At 32.6% G+C, this 20,287-nt stretch overlaps 1 protein-coding gene and 1 pseudogene across 1 annotated transcript in view; both read right to left on the bottom strand.

The window, feature by feature from the left end:
- Positions 1-20,287, bottom strand: part of LOC118197601 (potassium voltage-gated channel protein Shal-like) — a 400,950-nt gene that overhangs the window by 53,973 nt on the left and 326,690 nt on the right. Inside the window, exon 3 of the mRNA XM_085825838.1 lies at positions 1,655-1,837. Coding sequence (XP_085681964.1) covers positions 1,655-1,837 — 183 coding nt within the window. The remainder of the gene's footprint in view (positions 1-1,654; positions 1,838-20,287) is intronic.
- LOC118197604 (U4 spliceosomal RNA) lies at positions 12,750-12,875 on the bottom strand (annotated as a pseudogene).

Genomic DNA, 20,287 nt, shown 5'->3' with positions numbered 1-20,287 from the left:
CATGGAAGATGCGCTAAAAAGAGCTCATAATTTGTCATCGGGAAAAAGTATATCATTTATTAGACCTCATTTTTCGTAAATAAAAACTTCAAGAAACACACTTTATATTGGTACTTAATTTTTCATATATATTTTTATTTTAAAGTTGTGAAGGTATTTTTGCACTACCCTGTATATTACAAAAATTTGAAGATTAACGTCAAACTTTGAATACATAAAAATAGATAAAAACATATAAAAATCATAAGTATTCAATTTACTTTTCTGAATTATCATTAATATTCAAAACAATCTGTATACATTATTGAATTAAACAAACATTCTCTATTCGTTAAATGCAAATTTAAAGTTAATTTAGACTAAATTTAATGCAAACAAATAAATTATTAATGTTGTTGCGAACTAATTTACAATATCATTTAAATTCTGAGAGCATATGTAAATCAAGTGCAAGTATCAAATTCATGAATAAATATAAAATTCTAAAAATTATTTAATCCTAATAATTAAGTAGTGTGTTCTGTAAACTTTAAATAGATGGCGCTAAACTAAGGTTGAGTGTAAAGCTGCTATTCTGTGATCAATTAAAAAAAAACTATTCTGCATACTTTAAGTAATGTAAAATGTGTGCTCTGTTGTAAAAATGTGTAAAAAAATTGTTTAAATTAAAAATATATTTAAAGTTTGCAGAACACACTACTTACATCACTTAGTTTCGCAATGCTTCTCCACCCCCCCAACAATATACTAGTTGGTAAGTTAAATTAAAATTTACTATTTACTTACCTTTTTAGTATTTATATTTTTAAGTATAATTTATTTATGTTTTTATCGATCATGTCTAGTTTCTTTTGATTTATATACATAATTCGTGTAGGGGAAGTTTCTGTGGGCAAGAGTTTTTAAACTACTTTGGTTTTCTAAAAATTTGGTTTTCTACTCTTATTTTTTAAATTTTTTAAAATTTTTTAATTTTAACACTTGTTTTTTAATTGCTAATTTCTCAAAATTCCACTTGTTTAAATTTCTTTTCGGTTATTCACCGCATTTGGTATTGCTTTTGGTTTGACTTTTACTCTTGACTACATGAATGAGGAAACACGGATTGAATGATTGAAGAGTTAGGTTTGGAGGCAACTTTCCCTTGCTAAGTCTGTCTCCTGCCTGCTCAACAATCATTCACTTATGCATTTTTCCAAATAATGTTTTAGGATTATAATTTTTACAATTTTATATATATTCACGAATTTGATACTTGCACTTGATTTACATATGCTCTCAGAATTTAAATGATATTGTTGATTAGTTCACAACAACATTAATCATTTATTTGTTTGCATTAAATTTAATCTAAATTAACTTTATATTTGCTTTTTACGAATAAAGAATGTTTATTAAATTCAAATTTCATTCCTTGCAGCAATGGCTCAAGAGAATTATTTAAAATTAAATTTAACTTTACTTTATTCTTTTGAAGCAATTTTGTATATATTATTGTTTGCAATTGTTATTGTAAACAATCTGTATACATTATTATTTGTTTGGTTATAGTATATTAATTTGCAGAGTATGTCAAGAAGAAGTTGAAGACCATCCCATTGAATAATGGATAATATTTTTCTAAGCGGTTCTAGGAAAGTAGTTTAAAATTTACCGTCGTTTTCTCGAGACATCTCAGCAGATGGTGATGTTGAAGCTCGAATATATCATCTGGGAAATCTTCCACTTCTTGTCCGCTCTCCCTGGCGGCTATCCTCGCCTCTACTGCTTTCTTCTTGCTAACAAAGGCTGCTCCCGTTGTCGCTTTGGCAATTCTGATGCGAGCCATTCGAGCTTTCTGCGAAGAGATAATAAATGTATTCATCAGAAGATTATGTAATATATACTTATTTCAATATTTCTCATCTATATATAAATGCTTAAACAAATCTGTTGAAATAAGTATACTATCAATTATTTAATAGTATACTTATTTCAACAGATTTGTTTAAGCATTTATATATAGATGAGAAATGTTATTTTCATTTATGACAGTGTAACAAAAAGTTTCATAAAGTCTTTAGCATTTTTAAAGTGCATCAAAAATTTAAAAACTCTATACTACCCTACACAATCTTTCTCAGAATAATTTTTGAAACATTTTTTCAAAAATATTTCTTTTATAAAACTATTTCTAATATATATTTTTCTTTTATCTCTATTGTAATATCTTGTTATTTAATAAATAAATATAATATTATTGTTGAAGTGACAACGCCATATTTGTATTAAAATGTCAGTAACCTGAGGTATTGTTTTTAAAAGACAGGATTCTGAAGATTTTACAGCTAGGAGTAGTATTAAAATTTTGCCACTTAAGAACTGTATGAAATTTGTCTATCACTGTGAACTAGAAATAAAATATATGTTCTACTAAGAAGATTGTCTGTTTTGTAAATTACTGCAAAATACATTACACTATATATCATATATATCATATATGATATATATATTTATATGTATATTAGAAGATAAATTTTAGTAAGCTTGCCAAAAAGTTACCATAAACTGGCTCCGGGAAAACTCCAACATAAGCATATTTAGTTGCTATGAAAAGTGTGAAAAAAGAGAAAACATATTTGAATATTTACAAGTTAAATTAATAAAAAGCTATATGCTAAACAAATTAGGAAATTTTAACGCAGTAAAAAACAAAACAATTGAATGAGGTAAAATAATAGGCTATATGCTAAATAAAAAGTAAATTATAAAACACAGTAAAATACTAATCGATTGATCAAGGTAAAATACAAAAAATATATTAAAATTAAGAAGCGGAAAATGGTTAATTAGCTCAAATTCGAAGTTCATTTTGGCTTTTCAAGGGAAATTTATTTAAAATGAATTTCGAATTAAGCTAACTCCATTACTCGTTTCGCCGAAACAGACAATTGAAACTTTGCGCGACAAATTTTTTAATGAATTAAATAAACTATGTCTAAAAAACTTTAGTCTCAATTCTCTGTTCCAATTTCCCGACGCGTCCGCATATATTGACACATTAAGGTTGACACATTACATAAAGGCAATTCCGATGTACAGACAAAAATAAATAAATAGCGATATGCTATTAGTCAAAATATACAAGAACTTATGGGCTGGACCTGCGACCTTAAAGAATTAAAACTTTGCTAAGAAACCGTAAATTATATTTAAATCAAAAAATAAAAAATAAAAAACAAGACGACAAGCAGTATGGGTCTTGCCAAGACCTTTATAATAATATTTATATGTATATATATTTATGTGGTATCCGTAAGTGCAACACAGCCACCAGAGGGCCTCACCTATGCGCCAGCAGCAAGAGCGAGGTGAAAGAGGAGGATGACATATAGACAGACAATCTTCTATCCCACGCGAAGGTGGTAAGATGTCTCCACGAGAAGGTGGTAAGACGTAGGTCTACACGTGAATGTGGTGAATATAGAACTGTATGTTTCCACGAGGAGGTGGTAACTTGACTGCATATACTACAGCTAGTGCGAGTAGGCGCTAAGCTGCTATTTAAATTCTAAAAGTTATAAAGAACGGTGTTTATATCTAACAAGACCGAGAAGGCGCAAGAGCATTTGTATTTAATTCAATCTGTACCTTTTCTGTTATTTTCATTAAATGATTAAATGTCGTCTATGGTGTGGAAAACGTTGGAATTGTTTATTGAATCTAGCAAAGCATCTTCAACTCCCCAACCACATTTATATGTATATATGTGCATGTATATATAAATAATATATATATAAATAAAATACGTAATATTTTCGAGGCGTAGTCGTGATAGCAGAGCGGGAAGACGGGACGAAGATGTTGATACCGAACCAAGTTCAGATAATTACCATCTTTATTACCAGGTACATTACAGTAATTCTTCGTAGACAATATATTTTTTTATCATAAATAATTACAATAATTTCTTATATACACAGATTAACGGGCGATATCATTTTAGACGGACAAGCAAAGCAGCGTGGATCTTGGCGTGGTGGAAGCTAGGAGAAGAAGATGACGCAGTTTATTTGCGAGCGGTATTTATACTAAGTACATGCAGAAAAGTACTCTAAGCAATGACTGGTTAATTTGAGGTTGTTGTTTTATAATTATGGAAGGATCTCGAATTTGAGAGAACAGATGAATTTTGGGAGAGAGCATCAAATCTAGAATACTAATTTTGAGGTCGCCAATTATTTTTAAAGCAACTATTGTAGTTTCTTATATCTTACACATTCCCCCCCCCCTTCAAAAAAAGATCGGGAGAGCAGGGTGACAGAAAAGCATTAGTGAATTAGCGAAGCAAGAGAAAGTTTATTATATGAGGAAACACATGAGGAAGAATCAGGCACATAGCCGGCATTTTTTTCTATGCCCTTTCTTGATTCATGGTCTTTCTCATATACAGATTATGAAATACTAAACAGATAACTTACATGTAATTAAATTTTTAAAGAAACTAAACAATAAACTAATACAAATATAATTTTTAAAATCCTCAAATTATTAAAATGTCCAATGAAAGTAAAGTCTCTTGATAAAAAAAAAAAAATTCCACCAGGTAAATGTTCAAATGTTTTGACAAAGTAAATGCTCATTAAAAATTCTTTCAAACTTTTGTTGATGAAAATATTTCTATTGTAATACAGATTGAGTTGTCAGAGTGTTCCTACATTAGTATTTCTAAAAGTTGCTTTCATTACATTTTTATTCGATCAGGATTGGATCACGTGCTACTAACTTCAATGGAGCATTTATTCCTCAGTTCCTGTAAAAAAAAATATTTTCAACAGTCAAATAAGTATGTTCGTTCATCTGCAAGTAAAAAATACAAAAGTTCGAATGTCTCGTGAAAAGGAGTATTGAATTTAGTATTTCGGACACCTCAACAATGTTTAGAAGGAAAAAAAGTGTGTTTTTAAATCACCAGTGAATTAATGCCTAAGAGATTCAGCATTTTCATTATTCGAAAGCTCAAATTTTTATCTTTTGTGTTTCGGAATTTGATTGCGTTGTTTTGCAAAAATCTGAAATTATTGTATGTGTTATATGTGATAGTGTTAGTGTGATAAAATTAAGTAACGAAGTTTATTAAGGTAAATAATTATATTTTTTGAATTTATTTTGAAAATTTTGTACTGTTGATAAGAATTTTTATGTGATTGAAATAATTTTGAAACATTACTACAGGATATGACAAACAAATCGTGTTTTTGAATATTGCTGTAGAAAATATTAAATGTTTTGCTATAGAATAGTGTAATAAAGTATAAGAATATGGGTAATTCAAGAAACTGAATAATTGTCATAAGTTGTATGGAATTATGTTAACTAATTTTAAAATTTACGAATTATTATATGTTCTGATAAAATTTGAAGGCTCCCACTTTTATTTATTTTATTTTTTGCATATAATTATTATTTTTATTTTTGTATAATGTAATGTAAAATATAATTTTAGTAATGCTATTATTTCAGGTGATGTTCCGATTTGAAATTTCTTGTGATTCTGTGCCGTAATTAGTTGAAGTCTTTAAATTTTTTATATTTGAAAAGTTTTAAAAGTCTTCCCTAAACAGATACAATTATGAAGTTTATTTATTTTCTTATTTTATATTCACAAAATTATGGTCCATATTATTATTGTAGGGCAGTATAGCATTTTACATACATTTACATTCCTAATTTTTATATATTCGTTTTATATTTTTATATTTGTTTTACTAATTAATTAGGTTGAAGATTTTTATGGCCATAAAATAGAAATGCTAACTTTTATAATTATGCAATATTAGAAGACTTACTAAGGAACGGAGGCTTTTAGTTTCTATTGTATTTAAGCCTCTCACAGCCATCAGCAAGTTGCCCATCTTTATTAAAGTTGATTTTGTTACTGTACTGAATTTTATTACTTATCAGCTTATTACTTACAAACATCATTAAACATATTTCACTGCGACACTGATCAAATAACCTTTATTTGAAAAACCATTTCTTCTTCTCTTTTAGATTTTTGGACCTGCAGAGACTCGATGACTTTCAAAGCACTTTTGAATACGCCGTTGAATCACTTTCATACTTGTTGAAAACACATTTTCTAGAACTTTGTTAAAAAAAAATTTTCGCGCACCATATTTCGATGTTAATATGACCTTGGCCTGATTCGGAATTCAAGTATTTTATTCATATTTTAAACTATGATAGCTTACTTGAAATCCATTGAGGTGTTGAAACACAGATATACATACTGATCGACTACAATTAGTTGTCGTGTTTTACTGCGTAGATGAAGGAATCCGGTATTTTAATTTCTGGCCTCCGAAGACATTTTATTGCGTAGTTGGAAGGATGAATGCATAAACCAAAAACTTTCAAAACATAACTTTATCGCAGGGTAATTCATATCAGATAATCTTTCTGTACATAAGATATTTTTCAATCATAGTTATTTCCATGTACTACGGGTTTTAAAGTACGACGTCAGGCAAGTAAGCAGCAGCGTGGATCAGGCGTGCCTTGCCAAGAGGAAAGCGTAAGCGAAAAGGGGACGCCGGAATTCAAAGAAAACAGGGAGGGAATCAAAGGTTTTTCAGTTCGAGTTAGAAAAGTTTTGGTTTACAATTATTTTGATTGGACAAGAAGTATCTGCATTAAGCGTTACGTAACATGGAAAGATCTCGAATTTGGGAATTTAGGGGGAGAGCATAAAATCTAGAATCGTTAATTTTAAGGTCGCCAATTATTTTTAAAGCAGCTATCGTATTTTGTTATATCTTACATATAAATATATATATAATTAGAAAACAATTCTTTTGAAAACAAAACACAAACATGCCTAGCATTTTCGCGCATTAAGCTGCAGAAAAATTATCATTAAAGACATAAAGTAAGAAATTTAGAACTAATATTTCACTAAGACCAGAAATTGAAATTAATTATTAATAAATTTCAGATAATCATATAAATGCAACAAAGAACTTTAAAATGTGAAAAACAAAATATTTCAAACAAGCAAAACCCCTCTTCAAAAATTTATTGAATTTAAAGAAAAATAAGAGAGATTTCAATTAATTTCAAAGTTCCTCCCCCCTTGATGAAGTGACATTGAGGTTGATTGAATTCCTCTTCTGTTTTTGTTCATTTTTCTTTAAATTTCATAAATTTTTGAAGCGGGATTTCGCTTGTTTGAAATGTTTTGGTTTTAACATTTTAAAATTCTCTTTACATTTATATGATTATTTGAAATTTTTTAATAATGAATTTCAAATTCTGGTGTTTGTGAAATATTAGTTCTAAATTTTTAAATTTATGTCTTTAATGAATATATGTATACATAAAGTAAAGACATTAAAGATTAAAGTAATATATATATATATATATATATATATATATATATATATATTACAAAAGCTGGTACATCACACACACACACACACGCACATATATATATATACAGTGGATGGACAAAAATATGGAAACACCTTGTGAAATGCATGTTTGAAAAGAAAGATTGATTTTAATGAAATATGTAGGTGGCGCTGGCGTTTTTGACTACTGACGCCACCTATACAACTTCGTAAATGTGCTAAACAGTTCAGTTGTTGTCGGAGTACTGTTATGTGAGGTTGTCATTGCATTATGTCAGAGTTAACAGACTTCGAACGTGGGCAAATTGTTGGAGCACGTATGGTAGGTGCTTCCGTAAGCAAAGTAGACGAGGTGTTTAGTGTTTCAAGAGGTACTGTATCGAAGATTTATTCCACATATTTGAAAAGCGGAAAAACATCATCTGCTAAATCACAGCGCGGACGAAAGTGTGTCCTGAGTGATCGTGACAGACGATCATTAAGGACAATTGTGACGAAAAATAAGAAGACCACAGCTGCAAAAGTTACTGCTGAAATGAATGTTGTGTTACCGAACCCTGTGAGTACCAAAACAATTAGAAGGGAGCTTCATAAACAGGGAATTGCTGGCCGTGCTGGCAATTGAGAAGTCACTCATCAGTGATGCTAATGCCTGTAACAGTAAACGGTGGTGTTTAAGTCATAAAGCCTGGAATATAGAGCAGTGGAAGTGAGTAATATGGTCTGACGATTCTTCTTTCACATTGTTTCCCACTTCTGGCCGAGTTTACGTCTGGAGAACGCCATCTCAAGCCTATAATACAGACTGCTTGTTGCCAAGAGTGAAACATGGCAGGGGTACTGTTATGGTTTGGGCAGCCATATCGTGTTCTCTGCTAGCCCCATGATAACTGGGGCACATGTCAGGGCACATGACTGCCAAGACTTATGGCCATTAGACATTTTGGCCGATCAAGTTCATCCCATGGTACAAACTTTGTTCCCCGATGGTGATGGTGTCTTCCAAGACGACAAAGCCCCTGTTCACACAGCTCACATTGTCCAGGACTGGTTTTCTGAGCACGAGGATGAGTTGTCCCATCTTCCCTGGCCACCACAGTCACCAGACCTGGATATTATCGAGCCTTTGTGGTCTACATTGGAACGGAAAGTGCGTTCTCGTTATCCACCGCCAACATCGTTATCTGAACTTGCCACCGTTTTGCAGGAAGAATGGTATAATATTCCCTTGGCAAACATACAGGAACTGTATTTATTCATTCCGAGAAGACTGCAAGCTGTTTTGGATGCCAACGGGTTTCCTACACCATATTAAGCAAAGAAACATGTTTTTTTAAAGGTGTTTCCATATTTTTGTCCAACCCCTGTATATATGTGATGTATCAGCTTTTGTCAGGAATAAATAGATTGTTGAAGAATCATAAATGTAGTCGTAGCTTAAATTATCAGGCGATAAGTTTAAAAAACAGGATCCATTTATTATTGGTCAGGAGAAATAGCAGTTACAAAATCAGATATTCGGAGTAAATAAAAAAGAATTACTAATAACATTTTGTATGAAGTTTACTGCATCGTGCCATTTAAGAAAAAGCCCCCGAAATTCTTTTGCGAGTCCTTTTATATCCTCTGGAAAGGCGGAGCTTCCAAGAAATGACGTCAGCCTCGTCAGCCAATCCAGTTCGCTTTAAATATTTCCAGAACATTCTATAATTGTACGTGTAGAAAAGGCTGGAAAAACAACTTGACTACGGGGCTGTGGATTTAATTCCACGTACTTTCAAATAAGAGACCGTTGCCATTAACAAATGAAAAGAACATACAGTTAGAATTTTAAGTGAATTCTTGACTATGGAATTTTATTATTACAAATATATATATATATAGTTTTAGTTTAGTACTATATTACGATTTTCTGAAATTGCAAGATTTTCCTTTTCTCTGCATTATGTGGTGAAACGATATTTCCTATTCGTGTTATTTTCACTGCAATATTCTTAGTCACACTATTTTTGAAATAATATTTTCTCCCAATCCTATTTAAATTGTTTGATTTACGATTGTACATAATTCTTTTTCTTTTAGATTTATTTTATAAACTCTTATATAACATACATTAATTTCCTTCTTTTCTGGATCATAGTCTTTTTAAATATTTTAACATAATTTTTCTAGATTTTTATTGAACCAGTACACCGGCAAAATTCGGCTTTAAATTATGCCGATTGAAATCTTTTTCAGGCGACCTATTTTTAAACAGCATTGATCAAATAACATTTCGAAACACAGACATTTCTATGCATGATTTAGTTTGACCTTTTTCTCGAATCATCTCGCTGAAACGTTTTTGCGTATTATAGTCTTTTTTGGTACGGAACATTCTACGTTTTGAAATATTTATCTAGGAAAAAATAAGAGAAAAATGTGCAATATTTTAAACAAAGCTTTGACTGTTCTAAAATTTAATTTATTGCCAACTGCATTGCCAAATGCAAATTGTTCAGGACAACATTCGAAAATAAAAAAGAAAGTTGTTTCTTGCGTAGCTTATGTTTTTATTTACACGATCGGAACAATAGAAAAGGTTCTTTCAAGAGCTACTCAAGTTTTCTCAATTAGAAGCGGCGCTTTAGTGGCCAATTTCCCTGAAATAATAAAATGGAGTCGCAAGTATTTTGTCGCGAGATCAGTTTTAGCTTTTAACAAACTTTTTGGCACAGTGCCATGAAGAAAGACACCGATTCTTCCAGATCAGTTACCATCTCGGTCTCTCATATTCGTTCTGTTGTAAATCTTCGCGAATATTTTTATTTAAGTTGCAACGTTATTGGAAGTACTTTTTATAAAAAGATAAGCACTTTCTCCAATTTCTTAAATTGCACTGCTTGTATTTGTTATTCTATTTCTACAATATAAAAGCAAAATAATTTTGCAGAGAAGTTGGAATATTACTTCTTATGTATGATCTACGTCATTGTTTAGGTATCTAAAAGCAAAATGTTTATTTTGCAACCATCATTGAAAGATGTTTCGGAATTTCGCTATCAAAGCACCTACCATGTTTAGTCAACACAGCTAATAAATTTAATTGCCGATTTTGTGATGGGAAATAATTGTAACAATAATTCTGAAGTTTCCTTTTGAACAAAAGATCTTATAATCGATCTAATCCAGATGCAAATGATGTTTACAAACACATATACAGTGTGTTTCAGTACCACGTTTCAGAGTTTCTAGCAGGGGTAGGGTGCACCGCGGTGATTCGGAATCATATAGCAATGCGGGGGCGAAAATGCTTCCCTGACGCGCTGGTGTAAACAGAAAATCGAAAATTAAAAGACGCCAGGTAAGTTAATATCCGCTTTAATAATAAATTTACATGGTTTTCCATGTAAATTTATTAGAAGTAGAGAGTGTTCGAAGATAGTGTTCGAAGTTTCGTCCAGCGACTTCAATGCACGCCTCACGTCTACGGCGCAGAGAATTCCGAATATCCTGAAATTTTCTACTCATTTCTCGAATTTCCTCGGCAGCTACTGCGATTCGTGCAACCAGCTGCTCAGCACTGCCAACGGAGTTATCATAAACCAGTGTCTTCATACGCCTCCATAAAGGAAATCAAGACATGACAGATCCGATAATCGAACAGGCCAATGCACCACTGTTGGCCAAATCTGACGTCTAGGTGGGAACGAACGTTATGGCTGAAATGGGAAATGGACAGGGGACCCATCGTGTTGGAACCACATTGTCTGTGGCATCGATGCTGAAATCTGTTTGTCATCTTAACCTTCCAAATACATGGTGATGCATATATGAATCATACCAATTTTTACTGAATTTAGAATTATAAAATTTACACAGTAGACAATTTACTGAGCTGATTTTTATCTTAACATATCCATATCAATGTTTAACTGTACTTTTCGCCAGTAGACGGGAGTATACTGTACAGGCGCGGTGAGATGGCTTCCCCGCAAAGCAGTTTCAGGGTTGCCATAAAATGGAAAGAGAAGACAGGGTTGCCACTTTTGGCGAGAAATCTCCCATTTGGTGACAAAATTGGCGATATACCATGGACGAATGGAGAACCTTCTGGAACGAGTTATTACCGGTTTAGCCCAGAATGTCCTCGAACACAAGCCGAAAGCTATATAAACCCTGCTGGTCCGCAGTCAGTTCTGTGTGTGTCTGAGTGTGTGTGTTTCTCATCGAGAGTGAGTGTGTTTCGTCTAGCGAGTCAATCCCTGAGGAGTCGATCGAGTTGACAGCCGGGCAGCGAGTGCCGAGTGGGTCGTCGAGTGCACCGAAAGAGTCTATTAGTGTATCGCGGTTAGTGCATCGTCGAGAGAGCGTGTTGAGCTCCGGGAACAAATGAACCGAAGAGTCGGGAGCTGTGCTCGTGTGTCGTCGTGTGCATCGCGAGTTGTAGCGTGGGGAGTCTCGAGAGTACGTGGAGTTCCGAGAACGACCAAGCAGAGTCGGGAGCTGTACTCCGGAAAGCAGAGTCGAGTGCTTTGCAGGAAGCTGTCTCCTCTGTGATAGCCTGATAATCTGAAGGCTGTGTCGCTGATCGTGTCAGCGTGTTTATAGTAGTTCATCGACGACTGTAAAACGTGTTTTGGAGCTGTCTAATTGCGTATTGTCTAAATAAAGTGTGTTTCGATACTTCATATCAAGTGTCGTCGTTATTCACTCCAAACCTACAAACTCCGTACGAACGTGAAGGAAGAAAATAACGCAACAACTGGTATCAGAAGAATAGGGAAAACGTAACAATGCAATTTGACTCTTCCTTTCATTAGTGCCAAGAACACAGAATTCATTTCTGTTTTTTCAGTGGTCAAGTTAGCTGAGTGTTATTTATAAATTCGATATTACAGATTTAAAACATTTCACTCCATATAGATGAAAGTATGTACTTTTCATTCTTATATTAAGATTTAACCGCAGATTTGTTTTAAATTGAAATATTTCAAATTTTCTGTTTGATTCATACATATGCAATTTATGATTAGGTTCACTCTAGAGCGCAGTTTGATGCATATATGAATCAGGTTAAAATTTAATGTGGAATTTTTATTATAAGACTTCATAATACCTTTTATTTCATGCTTGTTTTTATATCAACAATATCTACTCTATATATGCATGCATTGTTGTTATTTAGAGTCATAAAATATTAATTTTATGTTTCTAATTATGTAGTATGTATATTGTTTGTTTGTACTGAAAATTCCTTTATTTTTTTAGTTATGTTCATTTAGTGGGTAATTGTCTCCAGACCATTTTAAATCGATGCATATTTGTGAATTACACAACTTTCCCAACAATTTAAAGCTGAATGCTGAATTTTCTAGTTTATTTTAATAATAGTTTGATAGAATTTAAGTTTGAAATTAAACTGAATTTTCATTGGTTTTCAACTAGCAATAGTCACGCCTCGGTAGTACCTCATGGGCTATGACACTGCCTCTGAAGCTTGATAGAAGGACGAGGAAAAAATATTTGACTGACGAAGAAATAAAGGAAATATAGTATAACGTGTCGTCTGACAGTGAAAATTATTTTTAATTTCTGTAAAGAGATAACAATAATGATTCATATCTACAGAATGGAGCCAACCCGGAGGATTTGCTAAACCTGACTTCATTTCGAGTTGAGCTATCTGTTGGACTGTGCAAAATGGGCAAAAGTTCAGTTCCTAAGTGTGGAAGACCGAACCTTTTACAAAAGATTAGAATGTGAAAAGACAAGGAGTCCTTGCATTAAACATTCCTCCAACCTGCGTCAGACAGGATAAAATTCAACATGTTCCCATATGGAATGAAAATCTCACTCGTTGTAAAAATGTCAAATTGCAAATTCCAAGCATTTATTGGATGTGAAAAATGCGCTGTAGCATTATGTCTAAATAAGGATAGAAATTGTTTCAAAATTTTTCATACAACATAGATTTCACGATAAATGAGCATATACAAAATATTTAATGCATAATTTTTATTTAAATTTTCCTTTTCATAAAGTCTGAATATGGATTAATTAGAATTAAGTTACAATAAAATTTTAATTAAAGTCAGTATCATCTAAAAACTATAAATAATTAAGTATTTTTTATGTCAAAATTTATTAATTATATTACTGTAAATGATTTTTTCATATGCTTTACATTCTAGTGCTAAATGCATGGCGATGCATATATGCATCAAACCTGCAAATTCAAAAAATAATCAATAAAAAATTTTTAATAATTTTTAAAATATTGTTTCATATTTATTTAAGCCATGACCACGAAGAAAAAAATTTTTCGTAAAAATATAAGAAAATCATGCATTGAAGAGTTTAAAGCTGTGGCATGACTTGCTGCAGGAAGATCAAAAGGCAACGGGTAAGATCCGATGAGGTGTTCCCTCAAAATGTCGGCACAAATATTAACCAAAAACCGAATCTGCAGTGCACGATGTCGTGTTGCATGAGGGTTCTCTACTGCCAAGAGATGGGCTCTGTGTGCGTTGAATATTTCTTCCCTTGTGAAGGATGCGTCATCGATGAACAACACATTAGCAGTGAAACCGGGATCTGTAGCACATTTTTTCTGTACACATGTACAGAATGTACACATTATTTTGCATAATGTGCAAAAGCAATACGAAGTGCATAATCACCCGGCTGAAGTGCCTGGATACGTGGCGCGCGATTCGGAGGCATTTCGTTTTTTTTTCTGAGACTCTTCCAGGTGCTGGAATTAGAAATATGGAACTAGAAATGGGCTACACATTGCCTTCCCAAACTTGGAGTCCCTTGTACCTGATGTAGAACATTCTCTCCGGAGTCTGTCCTGATCGTGCCCGATTCATGCAGCTCTTTGAAAGGAACCTGTTTCAGCTAGATTCCTTTGCAGCCTTGTAAAGAAATTATGTGTGGGTTTACGCCTCATAGGATATCGTTCCGCGTACGAGAGCTGTATGGCTGGTGCACTACAATCTGCAGCTCCACATGTCAAATGCATTGCGACTAACTCCGCGTTCGTATAATTATTCATCCTACTTAATCTGCGTCCTTCTGCGAAATGACGATTCCCTGCAAACATTCTGGAAACTTTCGCACAACGCCATCTAAGCACTTCAGACCCTGCATTGCTATCTGATTCCGAGTCCTTGTGTTGCATCCTACCCCACCAAGAAGCTCTGAAACGTGGGACTGAGACACCCTGTATATATTTTATTTAACTAATGCAGTATTTTGCAGTAACAATTGTCAGGTATAGGCTTACAGCATTATTAGAATTAGCTCTGTCTGGTTTATTTTAACTTTATAGCCCGTTATTTTAAACTTTCTCATTTCCTGCCAAAATGCAAATTTCCAGCTCGCGTGATATTCAATTTAGGTAGAAAGAAGGAAATACTTAAAGGACGGTTTCGGGGGGGGTGAAATCAGAGCTCAGAGCATGTTCTGCCTGCTTGAAAGCTACGTTTCCAACTTTGATTCTCTAGCTATTAGAATTCTGAGTCATTAAGTTATTATTGCAATTAGGCTTGACCGACATCGGTCAGAGCGAACTTGTGCACTAGTTAAACTGTGAAGCCGATAGAATAAATTTCATTAACTAGATTTAATCAACATTAAATTTATCTATTATAGTTGATTTAAAGCCATAAGTGATGACGTCTGTAAGCATAAATTGATGCCATCTGTCAAACTCAAACAATAGAATAATTTGGATTAATAAAAGGGTTCTTCACACCCTTCTTCAGGACTCTTGCAATTTGAGACATAGCGATAAATCGCTTATGTCTGCTAAACGTTTTGGTCACGGTTTACAATAGTGAAAGACTTAAAAACCTCGTCAGAGGTCGTCAATCGTCAGAGGCTTACATGATATTAATACAGAACTGTGGTTTTTCCGATTGAATATTTTAATCCGAATTCGCCTTATACGCAGAAAAAACTATGCACAAGCACTACACAGTTCGCTCATTCAATCAGTGGGATTCAATAAACTAAAACTGATATTAAATATAAATACTAATAATAAAAATATGATGTGTGCACCACATGACTTCCTTGTACGGAATATTAAATTATACTAATTTTCCCTTGCCTTTTATTTAAACTTATTGGATTGAATTAAATCTACTTTGTCGATAGCGCCTAAACCACAATAGAATAAATGCTCTCTTTAAAATTCACTATATTTGTTTACTATAGCGACCCTAGGTTCACTTAACAGCGTTACATTTCGTTCATTTTTTAACTCAGAATGCACAAAATTTACATCAACTTAAGACTTATCCAATCTTTTCCACATGTTCTATTCAAATACTATAATAAATCTAAAACGATGTATAAAAGAAACTAAGCAAAGAACAACAACAAAGAAAAGAAACAGTTTTTCACAGACGATTAAACATTTCTCATTCAATTAATTCAGTTCTCACTTCGCGCCAAGGCAAAAATACATTAAAACTCAAGATGTGTATTGAAACAAGATGTGTGATGATCGTAAACACAAGATGTGTGTATTGAAAATTATGAAGTAGATCTTAAACACTTATTTCCTCGAATAAATTCCAGAATGGATTAGGCATGATTTAATTCGAAATAATAGAAGAACGCGTTATCTTTGTTATTGCGAAGCTTATTTTCTCTAGATTGGCAACAAATCTTACTATGCTGCTGTTTCAAATGTAAACAAGCAATGGCCGCCATTAAAAAATTATTGGCCTTGCGGCACTTGATTTACTAAAGGCATAAAAACCCTAACCGGAAGTTATGAACAACATAATTCAATCATTTTTAAAGCAAAAAATGCACAATTTACAAACATATAAGAATAATGAAACTGAGATCACTGAAGCGGGTAACAGAGTGGATATATATATATATAAATATATTTATATACGTTTGGTGCGGCCGATTGCAACCAAAGTACGAGGTGCATATCTACATGTTATAGCAGTCCTATATACAAAATTTCAACATTCTGAGGCTACTCGTTTTTGAGTTATGCGAGATACATACGTACGTACGTACGCACAGACGCCACGAAAAATTCTGTTCAGAATTCATTTAAAATTAGTTTTACAATTTTTTTGGGGGAAAAGAGTCCTTTATCCTGTCCTTTCGTACAGATTTCACGCAAAAATATCGTTAAATTCTATTCGATAGCGGTGAAAATGGATATTTGCGTTGAAATATGATGCCTGAAACTTTTCGCGATTACAATACTTCCTTTTTATTTCGTACAAGGAAGAAATAAAATTGTAAGATTTTATGGCTAAACGTGTTTCTTTACTTTTTAGCGTGCTATGTAAATAATGAAAAATGTTACTAAACATATGAATTCCAGTAAGCTATTGAAAATTGTGAGTAAAGCAATTTTTGGCTAACATATTAAATGCTTTATGCAAGAAAACTGTTGGAATAATAAAAGCTGTAATCTTGCGAAAGGTAGAGGATAATAATTACTAATGATTTCAAAAGTTTGTGTAATTGAACACTGAAAAAAAGAATTCACCATAATGAGTATATAAATTCCTAAACTGGAAATGCATTGCAAAAGCAGTTCATGAACTGTCATTTTTTATATAATCTATATAAAAAACTGGTTCATGAACTGGCATTTTTTATAAATAACATTCTGAATCTTTATGTTTGAAGCATAAGTATTAGTATATAGCTTTTAAAATCCGATTTCTTAAAACTATTTGTCTTAAATATGTAACGGATATCCACAGAAGTTACTCTAAATCTTTGCATCGGCTTGGTACGTTTTAACTATTAATACAAAGCACAACACAAATATAAAAGCATAAAAAGAAACGTTATATGCCACACGTGGTAGATGCTAAGGAAATACAAAATATGATAACAAACTAAGGAAGCAGTATTCTCGTGCAAACATGACCAACAGGAGCTATTTGCCTTGCGATTCTACTTTGGTTAAGACAATATCCTAACTCAAATATTATATAAAAAATATAAATTAGAGTTGGAAAAAAATCTCGTTTTTAAACATTTAAACGCTTCAAAAAGCACTGCTAAACTACTTCCTAGCTCTTTCACAATTATTATGTAAGAGACGTTTACAGGCAAAGTTGCAAAATCACGCTGAAAGCTCATCTAGGCTCACGGTAAAGATTAACATCCCAACTTTTAAACTAGACCACTTGTCCATTCAATTTGCATAAATCTCTTGCTTTGAAGAAAAATAAGACAGGAATTAACTTAGAACTAACTATTAGTAAAACTTACAATATTTTCGTCACACATCGCACAGAGATTTACGCTTATTCATTCAAAGAAGCCCTTTTCTGATGTAAAAATGTAAATAGCCACTTTAAGTTAAAATAAAATAAAAGGAATTTATTATTTAACTTATAAACTTTACATAAAATCTGAAAAAAATAATTAATTAAAATAAGATGATATAACATGATATATCAAGCATGTCTCCTAAGAAAAGAGATCTGAAAGGTTTTAGATTTTATATTACGCCCAAAGGGGCGTTTTTTAACCTTTATTTATTAAATATTATATTCTACGCATTTAAACCATAAAATTCAATCCAACAGCAATATCGTAAATTTTCTTCCCGTACAGTGTTTCCATTGCTCGCTTTTCTTAATCATTAACCATTTGCGGCACAGTGTGTCTGGACACACCTAAAAATTTCCTTCTGTACGCACAGAAAAATTGAATGAAAAAGAATTTATAGGTTACTCTGAACCTTCTTTATCTATAGTAGATGTAACTCTGACGTCTTTATCTATAGTAGATGGTAGCTCAACACAAACCAGTCCATATATTTTAGCCATTTTAGTTTTTAAGACCCTCATTTTTCAAAGAAATCTTCCAGATTTTTTTAGGGTATAAAGGAATTGTTTGAAAAGAAATTTCTATGTTATTATTTTGGCTGTATGCTAATCTCCTTATTCTATATTAGTTTTAAATTTTTACCTTGAAATCTTGCCTAAAATCAAACGGCGAGCCCTAGGTGTGACCAGACCGGGCTCATCGATAATCTAGGATAATTGAGAGTCTGTATTCTTTGTTTCTCCGCATCTCGTCGGTCAGTTCATTGACAACAATGCTCGTTTCAGCACTATTTTTCGAAGCTCTATTCAATCAGTGTTCCACTTTGGGCACACCCACAGAATTAAAACGATAAGTGCTAACTTCACAAAATTTTACTTCGTACTGCTCTAGGCCTAATTAGACTGCCTAACCTTTTTTTTATTTTTTTTTTATCAAAACTCCGACTTTAAAAGGTAGCGTGCCGGAAAGGGTTAACTCATAAATGCTTTACAAAATGTGAAATAGATAATAAATCAAATTCTAAATTTGGGCTTCCAGATGCCCATATTCGGGTGAAGATGTATATTAATCAAAATTGGGTGGCTCTAGGTACCGTTGTCTTATCACAATGCGAGAAACAAACATACATTTATGCAGATACTTCGTTATTTAATTTCTTTAATACAGGGCAATAATATTTGGTGTCAACAATTTCAAAAGTGATTCGCGGTTTATAGGGAATCGACGCAAAACGAAATTAATAGCCCTTCTCAACTAACGCTCTTTTTGGCTAATAGAGACGTTTTTATATAATGTAGAGTTTAGGGATAAATTACCTTAATGCACTTTCAGAACGTCAAACTGTGCGTGTAAAACCATGTTTAATTTTATGAAAGGCATTTAAGGATGAGAAAAAATGTTTTATATTTGAGCCACTGTCGTATATTATTTGGTTATTAGGTCGCCTTTTAGTTTTAATAGTCATTTTATGTTAAACAGCTTTCCCATTCGCCTCGTTTCCATTTTTATGCTATAATATATATTTCTAGCTCGTGCGATATTCAAATGAGATAGAAAGACGAGAGGACTTAAAGGAAGGTTTTAGAGGGTAGAATTAGAGCGTGTTCTGCCTGCTGAAAGCTACGTTGATAAATTGATTCTCTTGCTGGTAGTATTCTACGGCTTTGCGTTATTCTCGCCATTAAGCTTGTTACGCCGACCTATTAGGTCAGAGCCAACTTGCGCGTTACTTAGATTGTGCAGCCAATAGGCTAACTTACCTACTTTTCTTAGTTTTAGATAATCCATTATCTTTGATTTAAGTTGGCATTTTTGTTGTTGGCATAACAAAATTGGCAATTTTGTAAAAATTGCAATAACAAAACTGTTGTTGGCACAAGAAAATTGGCAATAACAGAATTGGCAACAATAAAATTGGTAATAACAAAATTGGTAATTGCTGGCATTTTTGTAACCACGAATGGTGCCGTCTTTTATCTTTGAGTCAAAGAAAAGGGTTCTTTACAGCCTTTCCCTGTCTCTTTGGTATTTACAAAACATAGTAATAACTCACTACTAATCTTTACAACGTTTAGTACATTGTATGTTAGCAAAGAAGACGAAATGCCACAAAGTATATTTAATTCTGATATTTCTTCCTATCAATAGAAGTGTTGTTGGTTTGCAATTGAATTTTTCTTTTATTTACGTTTTAAAAGTTTAATTTTTATGAAGTTTGTAAATGTTAGTTAATTGGCGAAATTTATCCTTGCTCATATTGGATACAATAAGATTTAATGAATTGAAAATTCAAATTCTAATTCGCGATGGAAGAAATATTATTTTAATATATTATTATTTTAATACTGAGTTCATTCGTACGAAGCAGAAAAATAAAGTTAGTAATACGGTAGCATATTTGATGTTATAAGCACTTACCTATTTCTGCAATAATGGTTGCTTAATTTTACTTTTTATAAGATAGTTATTACTTAAAATAAGTTTCAACTATTTTCATAATTATCCTTTTCAATGTAATGTACAGACAAAGGCTTAATGGCTTGAGATGAAAGCACATTTAGACACTTTTAAATAAACGAAAA

The sequence above is a fragment of the Stegodyphus dumicola genome, chromosome 10, assembly GCF_044657685.1.
Source record: "Stegodyphus dumicola isolate Sdum_Otavi_A_Nest chromosome 10, ASM4465768v1".
In the NCBI taxonomy this organism is placed as follows: domain Eukaryota; kingdom Metazoa; phylum Arthropoda; class Arachnida; order Araneae; family Eresidae; genus Stegodyphus; species Stegodyphus dumicola.
The sequence above is the reverse complement of the archived record's forward strand: the minus strand, read 5'-3'. Positions and strand labels throughout refer to the sequence as shown.